At 49.1% G+C, this 18,087-nt stretch overlaps 1 protein-coding gene across 1 annotated transcript in view; it reads right to left on the bottom strand.

Annotated features, from left to right (window-relative positions):
• The window catches only part of KIRREL2 (kirre like nephrin family adhesion molecule 2), a 52,609-nt gene extending 35,328 nt beyond the window's left edge, over window positions 1-17,281 (bottom strand). The window contains exon 1 of the mRNA XM_081962115.1: window positions 16,915-17,281. Within this exon, the coding sequence (XP_081818241.1) occupies window positions 16,915-16,972 (58 nt within the window). The 5' untranslated portion in view covers window positions 16,973-17,281. The remainder of the gene's footprint in view (window positions 1-16,914) is intronic.
• Between the last annotated feature and the right edge of the window lie 806 nt (window positions 17,282-18,087).

Raw genomic sequence — 18,087 nt, 5'->3', positions numbered from 1 at the left:
TGTTGCTAAGCGAGAGCTTTGTTAAGTGAAATTTGCCCCATTTTTTTCACCTTTCTTGCCAGTGGTTAAGTCAGGGGTGTCCAAACTTGGGAACTTTAAGACTTGTGGACTTCAACTCCCAGAATTCCCCAGCCAGTTGCCAAGTTTGGACACCCCTGGGTTAAGTGAATCACTGCAGTTGTTAAGTGAACCTTGGCTTCCCCATTGACTTTGCTTGTCAGATGGTCGCAAGAGGTGCTCACATGACCCTGGGACACTGCAACCGTCATAAATACGAGTCAGTTGCCAAGCCTCTGAATTTTGATCACATGACCACCGGGATGCTGCAACGGTCGTAAGTGTGAAAACTGGCCATAATTCACTTTTTTGCGGTTGCTGTTGTCATTTTGAGTGGTCATTAAATGAAGAGTTGTAAATCGAGGATCACTTCTCTATTCAAAATTGAGAGGAAGGATAAAGGCATACTGACCAACCCAGGTGTGGCAAAATGTTAGGACAGATCCCCGCTTCTCCCCAATCTCCTTTCTGCTCTTATGGGAGATCAACTGGATCTCCTCCAAGTCCTTCATCACCTGATTTGGCAACAAAAACCAACATGGCCTTTGTGCCATGGTCCTGATAAGTACCAATCCTGGCCACAAGGACACACCTTTGCTATTTATGAGTCCTTTGTGCTGGCAGGCTTTGCAGACCCCTGCAGTATAGGTTGCCATAGCTTCCTGGCATCAGCTCAGACCTGAAATTAGGTCATTCCCAGAAGCCAACAGATGTTAATTTTGTGCATTTGTCCCTGTAAAGCTGGCTACTCCTTCCCCTCTGCCCTCAATTACATGGCCTATGAAAATCCTCTAAGCGCTTATGTCCAGCCCCTTTGTCCAGCTGTTAGACAAAGCATGGTTTCTGTCAAAATACCAACGATATATTAGTTTATGCCTCCGAAAACGGAGTGAAGCAGATAACCATGGTATATCCTGGCGCACGTCTAGATGTGTGGGTACTACAACTCCAGCAGAGGTGGTATTCAGCAGGTTCTGACCGGTTCTGGAGAACCAGTAGTGGGATTTTTGAGTAGTTCAGAGAACTGGTAAATGCCACCTCTGGCTGGCCCCGCCCCCATCTATTCTCAGTCTCCTGAGTCCCAGCTGATCAGGAGGGAATGGGGATTTTGAAGTAACCTTCCCCTGGAATGTGGCGGAAATGGAGATTTTGCAGGAACCTTTCCCTGGAGTGGAATGGGAATGGAGATTTTGCAATAACCTTTCCCTGGAGTGGAATGGGAATGGAGATTTTGCAATAACCTTTCCCTGGAGTGGAATGGGAATGGAGATTTTGCAGGAACCTTCCCCTGGAGTGGGGTGGGAATGGAGATTTTGCAGTAACTTTCCCCTGAAGTGTGGTGGGAATGGAGATTTTGCAATAACCTTTCCCTGGAGTGGAATGGGAATGGAGATTTTGCAGTAACCTTCCCCTGGAGTGGAATGGGAATGGAGATTTTGCAGTAACTTTCCCCTGAAGTGTGGTGGGAATGGAGATTTTGCAATAACCTTTCCCTGGAGTGGAATGGGAATGGAGATTTTGCAATAACCTTTCCCTGGAGTGGAATGGGAATGGAGATTTTGCAGTAACCTTCCCCTGGAGTGGAATGGGAATGGAGATTTTGCAGTAACTTTCCCCTGAAGTGTGGTGGGAATGGAGATTTTGCAATAACCTTTCCCTGGAGTGGAATGGGAATGGAGATTTTGCAGTAACCTTCCCCTGGAGTGGAATGGGAATGGAGATTTTGCAGTAACTTTCCCCTGAAGTGTGGTGGGAATGGAGATTTTGCAATAACCTTTCCCTGGAGTGGAATGGGAATGGAGATTTTGCAATAACCTTTCCCTGGAGTGGAATGGGAATGGAGATTTTGCAGTAACCTTCCCCTGGAGTGGAATGGGAATGGAGATTTTGCAGTAACTTTCCCCTGAAGTGTGGTGGGAATGGAGATTTTGCAATAACCTTTCCCTGGAGTGGAATGGGAATGGAGATTTTGCAGTAACCTTCCCCTGGAGTGGAATGGGAATGGAGATTTTGCAGTAACCTTCCCCTGGAGTGGAATGGGAATGGAGATTTTGCAGTAACTTTCCCCTGAAGTGTGGTGGGAATGGAGATTTTGCAATAACCTTTCCCTGGAGTGGAATGGGAATGGAGATTTTGCAGTAACCTTCCCCTGGAGTGGAATGGGAATGGAGATTTTGCAGTAACCTTCCCCTGGAGTGGGGTGGGAATGGAGATTTGACAGTATCTTTCCCCTGCCACGCCCACCAAGCCACACCACGCCCACCAAGCCACGCCCACAGAACCGGTAGTAAAAATGTTTGAATTCCACCACTGAACTCCAGATGCCTCAGCCAACCTGATGTTCGGATTGCGGAAGGGAAAACCAAAAATTTAGAGCAGCAATAGAAAAGGCAAATGAGCGGAGGGATTTCAAGCTTAGGCTCCTCACGAACTCATGGGGATAATGGCTTGCTTTATTTTAATGTCATGGCTTCAGGTTATCTGAGGGACTGTGTCCTGCCAGTCACATCTATCTGACTCATCAGAGCGGGGAGGCAGGGAATGTGGCACATCTCATCCCCGAGGGAGATACACCTGGTGAGACCCAGAAGAAGGGCCTTCTCCGTGGTGGCTCCCTCTTTCTGAAAACATCATCCCCACCCCCCAGAGATTAGAATGGCCCCCACTCTAACACCTTTCCGGAAGGCGCCGAAGACCTGGTTCTGCCAGTCAGTCTGGGGAACCCAGAGCGGGATGGAGTCTTTTAAATGGCTCACGTGATGTGCTGTTGTCGGGGCAGGAGGTTGATTTTGTTATATTGTACTATATTCATTCATTTGATTCTTTTTGTTAGTTTTAATTGTTTTAAATGTCATTTTATATTCTGTAAGTTGCTTTGAGTCGCCATGGGCAAATAGGTGGCAATATAAAATAAATAAATGAATAAATAAATGAACAAAGAAATAAACATGCAAGTTATATTAAAATCCTGTGCAGATTTGAAAAGGTTTTAGGGATGAGATGTAAAAAGTCTATCTCTTGGCATTGTTAGGGTTAAAGTTTAAACCTACATTAATGGAGCCCCACTGCTACCCCCTCAGACATAAAGAGGTAAGCGTAAGTCTCAGCATCATCCACTGGTCTCCAGCAGCTGTGTTTGAATGTTGGCCTAGGATGGTGTTTTTCAACCAAAGCAACTTTCAGGTGTTAATGTGTTTCAACTCCCAGAATTCCCCATGCTGGCTGGGGAATTCTGGGAGTTGCAGACCACGCCCCTGAAAGGTGCTGCGGTTGAGAAATGCTGACCTAGCATTCGTAGCATTTCCTACAAAGCTTACATTGCTCTGAAAAATAGTATATGGCAGAATTTTCCCTCTTCTCAAATCTTCCCCAAATATCCAGGTCAGAGAATGAACATTCACCCCAAATGAAAGAAATGCTAAGAAATGCCTAGGCGGATGGTTAGTTTCCCATCTTTCATTTTGCTTTTATTTATTCCCAATTCATATTCTTGGCTCCTGCCCAAACTACCAGTTCTGCCTTTTATGTACAGTAGGACAGTGATTGGTGATGTCATAACATGTAGCAATAGCACTTAGACTTATATACCGCTTCACAGCCCTCTCTAAGCGGTTTAGAGTCAACCTCTTTCCCCCTCAACAATCTGGCTCCTCATTTTACCCCCCCCCCTTGGAAGGATGAAAAGCTGAGTCAATCTTGAGCCTCTCAGGATCAAACTCCTGGCTGTGGGCAGAGTTAACCTGCAGTACTGCATTCTAATCACTGCGCCACCACAGTTGTTCTAGCTATGCACTCTACTCCACACGCCTCAAATTCCAGTGTCTAAGACACAACAAGCTTCACATCGAGTAATGGGGACCGTGGGACCATTTTTCCCTTGAAAAGTGATTTCTTAGATCCTCACAAGTCCTATGCCATTGATAGGCAGAGCCAAAACCAATAGTAGGTAAAGCCCTTTCAGTCTCCCGCCTTTATACCTCTGTAATTAGCAAAGAAATCAAGCCACAGGTAGAGGAAGCATACATAACCACCTATCTCTCTACCTTCTGCTTGCTCCTTCTATTGTACGGTGTTCCATTCATTAAGGTAAAGGCAAAGGTTCCCCTCGCACATACTGTATGTGCTAGTTGTTCCCGACTCTAGGGCGCGGTGCTCCTCTCCGTTTCAAAGCCGAAGAGCCAGCACTGTCCGAAGACATCTCCGTGGTCATGTGGCGGGCATGACTAAATGCCAAAGGTGCACAGAACACTGTTACCTTCCACAAAAAGGTGGTTCCTATTTTTTCTACTTGCATTTTTACGTGCTTTCGAACTGCTAGGTTGGCAGAAGCTGGGACAAGTAACGGGAGCTCACTCCTTTGCGCGGCGCTAGGGATTCAAACCACTGAACTGCTGACCTTCTGATTGACAAGCTTCTTAGCTACTGAGCTACCGCGTCCCACTAACCACGTTCATTCATTACCGAATGCAATTTCTGGTCATCTAAGGCTACCGGGGTATGTAGTACTATTGTTAAGATTCTGCAAAAATTCTTATTTGCCAGTAGAGCTATATTCCCAATCTGAACTCCTGCCAAGACATCAAACCCATCCATTGTGGAACGGTACCAAAGGTTCGGACTCATCTGTGCCATGCACAAGGTGACAACCATCGTGCCCTAACACATGACCTATCTTTAAAAATGACGTTACAACCATTTGGTTAGTGATCTAAAAGGTGACTTACGACAGGTCCTCACACTTACAACGATTGTAGCGTCTCTAGAGTTGCGTGATCAAAATCCAGGCTCATGAAGCTGACATGTATTTTATGCTAGCTGCAGTGTTCCAGGGGTCACCTCATCCCAATTGTACGACCTTCCCAGCTGACTTTCAACGAGCAAAGTGGAAGCCAGCTTCACTTAACGACTACGTGATTCGCGTAGTGATTCGCTTAACATCTATGTCGAAAAAGGTGATAAAACCACTTAAAATCACTGTCTGGTTTAGGAACGAAAATTCTGGCTTCTACTGTGGTCATAAGTTGAGGACTATCTAGAAATGCCAGTGTCCTAATAATATGATCCAGTGGTGGGATTCAGCCAGTTCGTACCTATTCGAGAGAACCGGTTGTTAACTTTCTAAGCAGTTTGTAGAACCGGTTGTTGGAAGAAATCTCCTTTTATTTTTTTCCACTTTACAGGGCTAATCCTGTAAGGAAGGCAGGAAGGAAACATTCTGGTGTTGCTTCTAGCCTAATCTTTATTGCCCTGCTTACAGAAACTGCCTCTCCGGTTAACCGGTTATTACATTCTAACAGCTAAGGCGAAGCGCCCATCGACATGAGTGACGTTGAGTTGGCCTCGCCCACCCAGTCACATGACCAACGAGCCCTGCCCACCCAGCTGGTCATTAGGGCAGAGAACTGGCTGTTAAATTATTTGAATCCCACCACTGGTAATATCCCTTTCTTTGTCCTGGACCTGCCTGTATTTTCAACTCAATGTTTCTCAACCTTGACAACTTTCAGATGCTGACCACTCCCAGAATTCCCCAGCCGGCTCTGGGAGTTGATCCACGCATCTTAAAGTTGACAAGGTTGTGAAACACTGCTCTAATAATGGTTTGCCCCGGGATAAACCATGTCTTGGGAGCAAGAGCCTCCCCTTATGTCAAATACTGTCATTAATCCAGTTTGTGTTATTGGGCAGGGCTGGACTGGGCTTTTGGCCATCAAACAGGTTCGGAGGCTTCTATCAGTATGTCTAACCAAGGATTTGGAAAAGGGGGGTGCTCCGAGGCACCACCCAACCTTTTGAATCCTTCACTCCCTGTGAAATTATGCTCAGCAATCATCCCATCTTTTGGGCTCCTGCCCATCGATCTAGCGGCCATTAAGCATATAATAATTGCAGTTTTTGAAGTCTTCAGTATCTCCCCCCCCTCCTCTTGGGAAAATTCAATCTTTCTGTTTCCTGCAACAATTTTACTTGGTAATAATCAATGGCTATCTTAAAGCATCTCACCAGACGTGTTTAAAAATCAATCCAAATGTTTACCGCCGCAGGAAATTAAGGGGGCAGGCAATTACTTTGTGACAGGGAAGGAGGCTTGGAAAACACACACTTCACACAACATGTGAAATAAAGGCTTTATTTGATCCAGCAGCAACATCTGCTTTATGTAGTGTAAATGGACTTAGAACAGCTCCATGAGAGGAGACAGGTGCTCTATATTCTCACCCCAAGACTTAACAGTTCATTAGCTTGGGCATCGGCTCCTCTCTGCTATACTTCTGCCCTTGCCATGCCAGCTGCGGTGAAGGAACAAGATCTGAGGATACAAACACCCAGCTCTACAACCCAAGTCACCTAAAAAAATGTTTGAGAAGGACACGGCAGCCAAATCTTGGGCTGAGTGGGAGAAACTCCAATCAGCTCCTCCTTTGCCTCCATCCTAAGAGGACCAAGGTCAGCTTCAAGAGCCCATCGGCTTCTATAGCCACTGCAAACTGTATTCTCAGATTAACGCGTTTATATAGGCACAGATTCTATAGGTCAAAAGCATTTATATATACCAAAGAATGATAGATTTGTTTTTCGTTTGAAAAAGCCAGGGATCATGTTGTATTATCATCATGGCTTCAACATCTAAGGGACTGGTTTGGACAAAACTCAGCAGCACTTTTTCGTGCGGCTGTTGACAAAAATAGGATTGCCAACATGATCGCCAATGTCCGATGATGGATATAGGAGGAAGAGGAGAAGGAGAAGAAAGAAGAAAGAAGAAGACGACGACCAATAGCACTTAGACTTATATACTTCTTCATAGTGCTTTTACAGCCCTCTCTAAGTGGTTTACAGAGTCAGCCTCTTGCCCCAAACAATCTGGATCCTCCTTTTACCCACCTTGGAAGGATGGAAGGCTGAGAGAACTTTGAGCCTGGTGAGATTCGAACTGCTGAACGGCAGCTAGCAGTCAGCTGAAGTAGCCAGCAGTACTGCACTCTAACCACTGCGCCACCTTGGCTCAAAGAAGGGGGGGAGGAGGAAGAGGAGGAGGAGGAAGAGGAGGAGGAGGAGGAGGAGGAGGAGGAGGAGGAGAAGAAGAAGAAGAAGAAGAAGAAGAAGAAGAAGAAGAAGAAGAAGAAGAAGAAGAAGAAGAAGAAGAAGGGATTATAGGTAGTCCTCAACTTAAAACTGTTCATTTAGTAACCGTTTGAGTAGCACTAAAATAAACCCAATCCTCACATTTACAACTGCTGTACCATCCCCACAGCCACACAATCAAAATTCAGGCAGTTGGCCTGTATTTATGATGGTTGTAGCGTCTTGGGGTCATGTGATCATCATTTGCGACCTTCACTGCTGATTTCCAACAAGCAAAGTCGATGGGCAAAGCTGGATTTATTAAAGGACTGCATGATTTAGTTAACTGCAGAGATTCACGTAACAATCAATCATAAAATCAGATGTGACACATTTAACGACCGCCTTACTTAGCAATGGAAATTTTGGGCTTAATTCTGGTTGTAAGCCGAGAACCTCCTGCATTCTGATTCACGTGTGGAAGTCAGGGTGTTATCTTTTGAACCTCAGGTAAGAGGCAGTTGGGTGGTTTCTAGTTTACGTTGTAAGAAACAAATGGCTCCTGTCGCAGGTTGTGTGAACTTGGTGGCTGCTTTCAGGTACAGTTTGATTTGTTTGGATATACTATGTTATATGAATATAGTAGCTATATACAATCTTAGTTCAGATTTAGGGTTAAGCATGCTCTACAGCGGGGGTCACCAACGTTTCGGACCTCAGGGGCCACTAAATTCATAATTTTAAATACCGCGGACCACTAGTATGATCTGCCTAATGACCAGCTGGATGGGCGTGGCAAAGTGGTCATGTGATTGGACGGGCGTGGCCAATTCAATGTCACTCACGCCAAGGGGTGTCTCATCAGCCTCTCCTGTGCCAGCCACTCCTCACCTGCCCGCCTGGGCTCCTTAGGGCCCCAACAGGAAGCAGTTGTTGGAGCTAAGCAGCCACCACAAGAAAGAGTTGGCAAAGCAGCTCAGTTCAAATTGGATCTGATCGAGAAGGGGGCTCAGCGGAAGCACCTCACTGAGGACTACGAGCATAGCTTTCCAAGCAGAGGGAAGACCTGCGGGAGTCCAAGGCCAGGTACCGGCGCTTGGAGGCTCAGCGGGCTGAGATGGTCAGCCAGTTCCAGGCCATGATGTAGTCCCACTGGAACGAGGCCCTCTGGCTCTTTGCCACCAGTGGCACTTCCCTCCAGCCTTTGCCCAAAGCCCTGCACCGGGAGGCTGAAGCAGACCCCAAGTCAGAATTTCTGTCCCCCACCGACCCATCCAAAAAGACCCAGGGGCTGTAGTTTGAGGACCCCTGATTTAGTGCAATATAAAAACTGCAAATACATTTTCTGCAGAGCACCAAAATTTAGTTGGTGACCACTGCTCTAAAGTCTACCTGTACTGCCAGATTCTGAATGACCATTGTAGAAAGTCATAGTTCTAATTTTTTTTTTTTGCTGCCATCTAATGATTATTTGGATGTTTCCATCCTAGCTTTAATAGGAAATAATTCCTATCTCTTATTTCACAAGTCTGCCAATAACAGAGGGAAGACAAACCTGTAGACTCTACTTTGGACAGCTATTATCCTGGAGCCCCTAACCACAGCTAGTTTCAAAGAAGGCCTTGACACCTGCAGGAACACAGATGCAATAGGGAAGAAGGTTATCTCTGAGGACATCCTTAATTCAAGAAGTTGCTTTGAGTGCAAGAATTGAAAGTCAGTGCAATGCAATGGCTAGATAGAATATATCAAGGTAATCTCTACCCTACAGATTTAAAGCCTTTCCCCCTCAAATTTCCCTGTCATTACTCTGCCAAACTTAGCAGCAATGTGGACAGCTTCTCCATCGCTTCAACAATGCTTGGGTGATGCAAAGGAGATGCTCTAAATCAGTACTGCAGAAGCAGGGGTGAAATTCAGCATGTTCTGGAGAACCGGTAGCGGAAATTTTGAGTAGTTCAGAGAACCGGCAAATACGACCTCTGGTTGGTCCCAGAGTGGGGAGGGAATGGAGATTTTGCAGTATCCTTCCCCTGGAGTGGGAAGGGAAGGGAGATTTTGCAGTATCCTTCCCCTGGAGTGGGGAGGGAATGGAGATTTTGCAGTAACCTTCCCCTGCCATGCCCACCAAGCCACACCCACAGAATCGGCAGTAAAAAAAAAATTGAATTTTACACTGTGCAGAAGTGATCTAGGACTGGGGGACAACGAGGAAATGTTAATTTAGCCTAGGGTAGCATTGAATCGGCCACCATCTTTCTGCCCTCACCAGTTTGTGGTGACCATAAAAGAGAGATGGGTGAGGGGAACCACATCTAGGTGGAGAAAAGATAAAGGTAAAGATTCCCCTCGCTAGTTGTTCCCGACTCTAGGGCGTGGTGCTCATCTCCGTTTCAAAGCCAAAGAGCCAGCGCTGTCCGAAGACGTCTCCGTGGTCATGTGGCTGGTATAGCTAAACACCAAAGGCGCACGGAGCGCTGTTACCTTCCCACCAAAGGAAGTTCCTATTTTTCTACTTGCATTTTTTAACCTGCTTTCAAACTACTACGTTGGCAGAAACTGGGACAAGTAATGGGAGCTCACTCCGTTACATGGCGCTAGGGATTCAAACCGTCGACCTGCCAACCTTTCTGATTGAGAAGCTCGGGGTCTTAGCCACTGAGCCACCACGTCCCTGACAGATAAAAGATAGGGCCCCAAATTTAGAGATAAATAAACCAATCCACTCTTGGACCCCAACTTTCCTTCTTTCCTTCCTTCCTTCCTTCCTTCCTTCCTTCCTTCCTTCCTTCTTTCTTTCTTTCTTTCTTTCTTTCTTTCTTTCTTTCTTTCTAGCTTAGTTTCATCTCCACAGCCTAATTTGAGAGGGGAGGGGGGTTGCACACTCTCTGTTGTGAAGTTGTTAAACACTTGGGAGCAAAATTCCCCCAATGATCTGCTCTGCAAGTCACATGGAGATCTAACAATAGAGCTTGATCTACCTTCTGGCCATCCCTGGTGAACACAAATCTTGGAACTCCCTGGAGAAAGGCAAGGACATAAAATGTAATTAATAAGTACTTTGGTTTCAGGAAAAAAAAACAGGATAAGATGAAGCTAATTTGTTCTGATCCAGCAGGGGCTTCTCTGAGGTTTGTCCATTGATTTCCAACGTGATTCATTAGAAACATCTCTTCTAACAGGATTCCAATACTTCTGGCAGGGTAATCTAAAGGGCGATCTATGGATTACCCTCTCACTAAATCTTCCACCAGGTATCTGGAGATCCCAACTCCCAGAGAAGGTTCCCCCTAACATTGTCGACATCATCGCCCCATGCCATCTCCTTAAGGTAAAGGTAAAGGTTCCCCTTGGACATGTGTGCTAGTCATTCCCGACTCTAGGGGGTGGTGCTCATCTCCGTTTCAAAGCCGAAGAGCCAGTGCTGTCCCGAAGTCATCTCCGTGGTCACGTGGCCGGCATGACTAAACGCCGAAGGCTCACGGAACGGTGTTACCTTCCCACCAAAGTGGTCCCTGTTTTTCTGCTTGCATTTTTAACATGCTTTCGAACTGCTAGGTTGGCAGAAGCTGGGATAAGTCATGGGAGCTCACCCTGTTATGCGGCGCTAGGGATACGAACTGACGAACTGCCGACTTTTCATTCGACAAGCTCAAGGTCTTAGCCACTGAGTGTCCCTTTGCCATCCCATTAGTGGAAGTCAAAGGGACCCAGGGTCCTTGCGGCAACCCTCCCTCAACATCCCTCCACAAGGGCTGTGCCAGCTTAGGAGGCTGGGAATTGTATGCAGTGCCACATCTGGAAAGCATGAATTTCTCATTCTCAAAAAAGCTGAAGTGGGCCAAGCTGGTTGAATAGTTTCTCTCTGCCATTCAATAATTTGTTGTTTGTTTCAGATGAAATAATGTGTGTGTGTGTGTGTGTGTGTGTGTGTGTGTGTGTGTGTGTGTGAGTTCGTGCACGGGGAAATGACACACTCATCATCCCAACGTAAGCTTCCAGAGAGGGGTTCAAAAGATCACCTTGAGTTACGGCAATGCTTATGGCTTATTTTTAGTTCACCGGTGCACCGATGATCATTTTTGTCCACTTCCTACAAGGAGCCTTTTGCTGGGGGGTGGGGTGGGGAAGGAACGGCGAGTCCCCACCCCTTTCCTTTCTCCATCATCCCTGGTGTTGCTGTGGCCGGCTCTCCCCTCCCCTCCCTCCCCTCCCCCCTCCCAAGCCTGTGTCAGCGATAGGCAATGGGGAGAGTCATTTGCATAGCTTAATACAGGCAAGGCAAGGCATTAGTATTCAGATAAATGCACTCCTTGCAACTTTGCCAACTTGAGATCACTGCAAATTTGAGTGGATTTCCACCGAGACAACAGAAGGCACATCCCTTAGGCCAGCTTTTGCTCCTGCCAAATTTCAGTCACACAGCTTCTCAATGAGATGGCTGCATTTAAAATTATTTTTATATATGGAGAGAGAGAGAGGGAGAGAGAGAGAGAGAAAGAGAGAGAGAGGGAGAAGGAAAATAATCCTTTTTTATCATTTGTAGAGCCAGTTGGATTTTGCCGGGAAAAGTGGAGGGGGTGGGTGGGAAGAGGTTGTTTTGCTTTGCTTTATTTATCTCTCTATCTATCATGGTCTACACTGAGCAAACTGAAGCAAAGGGGGAGGTCAACCTCCTAGAGGATGGGAAGTGGGGTGGGGGGGAATGGTAATGGTTCGGCAACAAAACCCTCAGTGTATCTGTTTTGTATTTATACTGCATGAACAGATTGGGGGGGAATTGTAGGCACCAACCTAGGGGTATCCGTGGGGAGAAGGAAAAATGCCAAGATGGCAAGGCCCAATCCATGCTTACCAAAGGACCATTCCTTTTCTTCTTCTTCTCGCTTTCATGTGTACTGTAACACATGGTAACAAGGGATAAAGCTTAGATCACATGCTGGTGGGGTTGCCATTTGCCTTTCTTGGCCCCCTTTCCTGCGACATGCTTTGCACAAGATCTTTTGCAATTGAGGAGAAGTTGAAGATATGAGGGGGTGGGGGTGGGGGGAGGCGTATGGGGAAAATAAAACAGAAGAGGGGAGGAACCAACATGTCTTATTCTAGGTTACCCAAAGAGGCGGGTTTTGTGAAATAGCTTTTGTGTCCATGTTGCAATTTCGTTCGGTCAGGTGAAAACCCACCAGATGCAATTATACAACAGCTTGATTAGGGCGGTAGTGGGTGGTAGTGGCTTATGTATGGTGGCAGCCCAAACCCACTGCTTTCTTCACCGTTTATTTTATGGTAAAGGTTCCCCTCGCACATATATGCTAGCCGTTCACGACTCTAGGGGGCGGTGCTCATCTCCATTTCAAAGCCAAAGAGCCAGCGCTGTCCGAAGATGTCTCCGTGGCCATGTGGCCGGCATGACTCAATGCCGAAGGCGCACAGAACGCTGTTCCCTTCCTACCAACGTGGTTCCTATTTTTCTACTTGCATCTTTTAACGTGCTTTCGAACTGCTAGGTTGGCAGAAGCTGGAACAAGTAACGGGAGCTCACTCTGTTATGCGCTGGTAGGGATTTGAACCGCTGATCTTCTGATCGACAAGCTCAGCGTCTTGGCCACTGAGCCATTGCATCCTTTTATTTTATTGTGGGTGAACTCAAATGCGTACACCAGAGCAGCCACTCGTGTTTTTAGGACATCTTGCAAGAAACTCCACAGCTGCATCATAATAGTGGATGGGTGGGTTTTGCTCCACTCAGAGGAAATGTGTCCTCTGTTATAGGCCTCCCCCGAAAAGCATGCAGATGTCCTACATCATTACTCTCTGTCTTGGAACCATGACAGATACTTTGACCTACAATTCTGACCATCTCCGATTCAGTGGCCAAAGTAACCCGAAGCCCGCAGTTCTGCAGATCAACTTTTCCTAACCTGGTTTCTCCAAGCCCTGATGATATTGTCAAGACTAGAGTTATGAGAATTCCCAAGCATTGGAATGGCAAACCCCGGCACTTCTGAAGGGCAGCAGAGAAATTCTGGGTCACGCCCCATCACCGAGTATGCCTTATCGTGAAACCTATTCAAACTTCTGAGTAAACAAGCATAAAAAAAATATATCGAGTGAGATAGGGAAAATATAGCCGACAATGTGGCTAAATTAAAACCATTACGCTAAATTATACATCATTTTAATCAAGGCTTTTTTTTCCCCAGACAAACCTGGCCGAGCCTACCTTTAACGCATTAAGTCGTGAACGGTGGCTTGATTGACACCACATGCTAAGACAAGACCAAGCAAATGAACTAATTACTGGTTGATGAGGTCTTCTAGTAGAGGTATCCCTCTACATATGTCGAGCTAAGAAGATCATTATAGCTACTTCAAGAAATCCACCAAGGCCAACCAAGAATAACCTACTAGGTCACAGGCTTCCTTTGACCAATCCCTGCTTCAAAATATTTTCCCGAATCTTTGCCGAACAGAAAAATTCAGAGACCCAAATATACCAGTGCCAGGTTCACACCATATGCGTTAAAAACGGGGGTGCTTTGTTTGCACAGAGCCCCAAACTTTACATTTGTTTGCGCGCTGGTGTTGATTAGCTTAGTGTGATAGACGAACACAGCCTGTTTAGGGGCAATGATGATCGTTCAACTTATTGTGTAAATTCAGAAAACGGATTAATCCAGTAATTAGATTTAATGTGTTATGGGAACACAGTACGTTCCTTTGGGAACTGGCGGCTGTGTATGTGTGTGTATGTGTGTCACGCTGGTGAGAAGTCTGAAGAAACACTGCTAGAGAAGAACCAGAGTGACAAAGTGGATCTTGCGGCACAGATCCAACTGGCAGGTGATCCCAGCCACCAAAGTAGACCACCTCATTCATTCGTGGCCTTCTTCGGGCTCCCGCCAAACCTGAAGTTAATTCCGTGCAAACGGGTAAGGCAAACACATCAACAGCATCATGTTTAACAATGAAATTAACGTAGGCAAGCTTTTGGATGACACAGAGTTCTTCACGGGTCCCAAAAAGCACACCTCCAACTGTGTAAATAATCCATTGGGCAACTGCGGGACTCCGAAGGGGTGACATCCTTTGGAAATCCAACTCCCCTCCCTCCCCTTGTCCTCCCCCTCCCCACCGGTGACCTGTTAGGCTCCCATATTCCGGATGCTGCCTCTAGCTGTTGCTCAAGAGATATGATCATTAAAGAATCGCGCCCTCCCCCGCTTCTGCTGCTTCTCCCCCTCCCTCTCTCCCCCTTCTTCCAGCAGGCACCCCAGGATAAGAGGGCCATGGCCACTCAGCAACCATTAGTGTTACTGCAAAGGAACTTGTAGCCATAGGGCAGCTAGAGGAAGCCAGGCATGTAAGTGTGAACTCTGTCCTCCTCTCCCCACACATCCTGACCCCCTTAACTCTTCCCCCGGGGGCCATTTTTCTATGCTCTCATCTTTCCCGTCACTAAGGCATCTGACAGCAAGAGTTGCCGGGATGCCCAGTCTAGGGAAAAGGAAAAAACAACGCTCAGTTTTCTCCCCCCCCCCCCCATCGCCTCTCCATGCTGCTGCTTTCTCTGTCCCGCATAAAAGGGCCGCTGCGCCTTTAAGAGTTGCAGTCCGCATGACAGGGATAAGTTTAGCAGGTGCACCTTTGGTGGTGGCTGCACTGCGACTGGACAAGCCCCTTTTGGAGGTCTTCTTAGGGGAGGCATCTTCGTCCACCCACCCAACCACCCCGGCGCCTCCCTGTGCTCCTCTGCCAGGCTGACCCTGCCCAGGGGCAGCCTTGACATTCTGGCTGCGGGCAAGGGGAGAAGGCAGCCTTGTCTGCATAGGAGGAAGAAGGCAGCTCTCTGACCCCCCACCCACCCATTTGCCAGGCCCCTCCGGCTGCAGTTCAAGAGTCACTATTGTCCTCTCTTAACCCAGTTGCAATTCTTCCCATGAAGAGGAGAGGCAGAGCTTCCCCAAATGAGCGCATTGTGGGTCTGTAGACAAAAAAAGGGCTGAACCTATTTGCATTCTCCTCTACCGCCCGGGAGAGCAACTCAGGCAAGATCTATTCCTAGGTTGCATCCAGCCCATCTACGGGACTCACTCATCCCGCAGTCAAGGCAGACAAATTACCGGGAATTGGCATGCCGAGGGAGGCTGGCTGTCCCCTCCCCTTCCTCCCCACCTGGTTTGGCTCAGCGGAAGAATATATAAAAAGTATGGCACCTGGGCATGTGCAGAGTGCACTTCACCCATGGGTGGTGCAATGGCAAACAAAAGGCTAATTTTTTCCCCCACGGGTCGGAAGGGGAGACTGACAGAATGGCTAAGAACATTGTTTGGCCCCCTAGGGACACCCGGGGACTCCCAGGCTGAAGGCAACGTGGACAGGGAGGTTGGGGTGTGTGTCTGTGTGTGTATCCCAACACATCTAGAGGGAACTAGGTAGGTTGCTCCACACCTTTATGCCTTGGATTTCAAATTGGTGTGTGTGTGTTTAAGGAATTTTAAGCAGAGTGGTGGTGGGGGGGAGGAGGAAAGAGTTATGGGACACTGTCCCCCAATGTCAAAATCTCCCCTGAAAAGAAAGAGGAAGGTCTCATCGGCTGTCTCAGCAGAGCCCCCCCTCCCTCCTCCCCGCCCCATCTCCACATTTCTAAGGGGGGAAAAGCCCCTGGCAAACGCTTTCAAACGGCCCCGGAATGCCAACGCGGTGGGAAACCTACAGATGGGGTGGGGGCTGGCAGAGGCGGCTGGGGAAGGGCGCGCCGGAGCTGCGACTGCCTTGGAGGGGAGCGTCTCAAGGTTAACCGCGAGGGGGAGTCCGTCCAAGAGGGAGGGAGGCCACGAGCTCAACCCTGACCCATGCACGCCCCCTCCCCAACACTCTTCTTTAACGGCGACCTGAGTTGGACCCCCCCGCCTCTCACCTGCAGGAGGCTAATTCTGCGCCCCCCCTCCGTTACCCCAAGACCCTCTTCTGTGGAGATCCTGAAACTCCCATCTATAGGGGGATGGATGGATGGATGGAGGGTGGGTGGAAGAAGGGAGAAGACCCCTTTTCTCCGGGATGCGGGAGAAAAGCTCCTCTCTCTCTCCCTCTCTTGCAGTGGCTTGCGCGGAAAGCCCACCGCGTCCTCCCTCCCTTCCACGCTTCGCGAGGGAGGGAGGCACGCCGTACCTCGAGCGAGTTTTCCTCAAGGTCATACGTACAGAACATGCATACTCCTCAAGGCTGGCAGGCGTAATTCGGGTGAAACCCCCACCCACTCACTCTTCCACCCGATCCCCACCCCTCGGTCGGTCCATCCCTCCCCCCTCCCCAAAAAGGAAGGATGCCAGATTCTCCTGCCTCCCCGATGCCTTCTTTGGCTCTAACCACTGAACCGCACCGTTCTGAAGCCTTAGACAGCGTTCCCCCCGCCCTTTGGGAGGCTCTTGCGCCCCCCCCCATCTCCCTTGCAGCGGACCCTCCCCTGCGATCCTCCCTCCTTCCCTCCCTCTCTCCTTTAAAGTCCTTGCAACCTAGCCATTGAAAAAAACTACCTTACCAACTATTCCTTTCCTAGAATAAGTTGCACAGTGCTGGATACTTTCAGGTAACCAACAAGACCCAGGGAGGAGGAAGGAAGAGGAGAAGGAAGGGGTGTGTGGGGTCTCCTCCATGGCTTCTTCTAGCCCACCGAATTGGGGGGGGGTGTCACCCCACCCACTCTTCCCGGCTGCCTGCCTCCCCCCCATCCAACTTCTCCGATCGCCCCCCAAAGCCACAAGAAGCCATGCAAACAGCCCCGTACAGTACCTGCGTGCGCAAAGTAGCTCAGGGCAACGGTCCAAGGGAGCCAGGTCGCCGGCTTCATGATGGGGAGGAAGGGAGGGCGAGTGAAAAGGCGCCGGTCGGAGAGGGCGTGCGCTCGGGCTGGGACGGGGCTCGCTGCGGGAGCCTCCGCTTCCACCGGGCCGCCTCGCCCTTCTCCTTCCCAAAGGCTGGCTTCCTGAATTCCACTGCCCGGCGGCAGGCTGGCTGGCTGGGTGGCTGAGTGGATTGATTCCAGCGGTCCTTGCAGTTCCCAACGCGGGGCCGAGATCCCGCTTCGCTCTTGACCTTGATTCCTTATGGTTGGGCAAAGCAAAAAAGTGAACCGAGGCAGCAGCAGCAGCAGCAGCAGGAAAAAAAAAAAAAAGGGGGGGGGGAAGACAGCCCGGCAAAAAAAAAAAGGGCTAAAAGCGGCCCGGAGGCCAAGAACTAATCCCGGGCTTGGCACCTTCTCTCTCTTCCCGCCCCCCTTCCCCTCACTTCGATGCCCGGGACCCTCCAAGCGGCTCCCCAGCTACTTGGCACACTGTCGCCGTCCACCTCCAGGGAGCTCGTGCTCATTCAGCAGGGCAGAGGCTGACCACGCCCATCCCGGCTCCGGATTGGCTGCCGGGGAGGCTGCACTCATTGCGGGCTGCAGGAGGGGGCGGGAGAGGGGCGGAGGCGAGGGGTGGTGGTGGAGGGGGTGGGATGGCATCGCACGCTTGCCGCCGCCGAAAGCCGCCGCTGGCTGGCCGGCAGCCAGTGCGACCCCGCTGGCCGCCGCGGACGGAGCGGGATCGTCCGCTTCATATCCGCTTCGCCGGAGCCGGGGATCGCGGGAGTCCGTGATCCGTGGAGGGGTGGGGGCGTGGAGGGGGGGTGTTAGGAGAAAGCAGCACTCGTGGCTTGCCGAAGAGCGTGCCTGGCGGCCTGGGTCTGCGCTTGCAAGGCTGTCGGGGAGGAGGGTAGAGTAGAGTGGACTTAGAGTAGACCCCCGGCCGGAGTGTGGGCTGAGGTACTTGCCGTATAATCCCCTCGCCGGGATCCGCTTCCTAAAAAAAAAAACCGGTCCGATTTGCAAAACGCACAAACTTGCTTGGGCAGGGGGTTGGACTAGATGACCTGCAAGGTCCCTTCCAACTCTGTTAATCTATTAACTAAAATCCCGGGCTGGCC

This window comes from Natrix helvetica, assembly GCF_964273705.1.
Source record: "Natrix helvetica genome assembly, chromosome: 9".
Taxonomy (NCBI): Eukaryota; Metazoa; Chordata; class Lepidosauria; order Squamata; family Natricidae; genus Natrix; species Natrix helvetica.
Note: the sequence above shows the minus strand (reverse complement) of the source record. Positions and strands in the feature narration are given on the sequence as shown.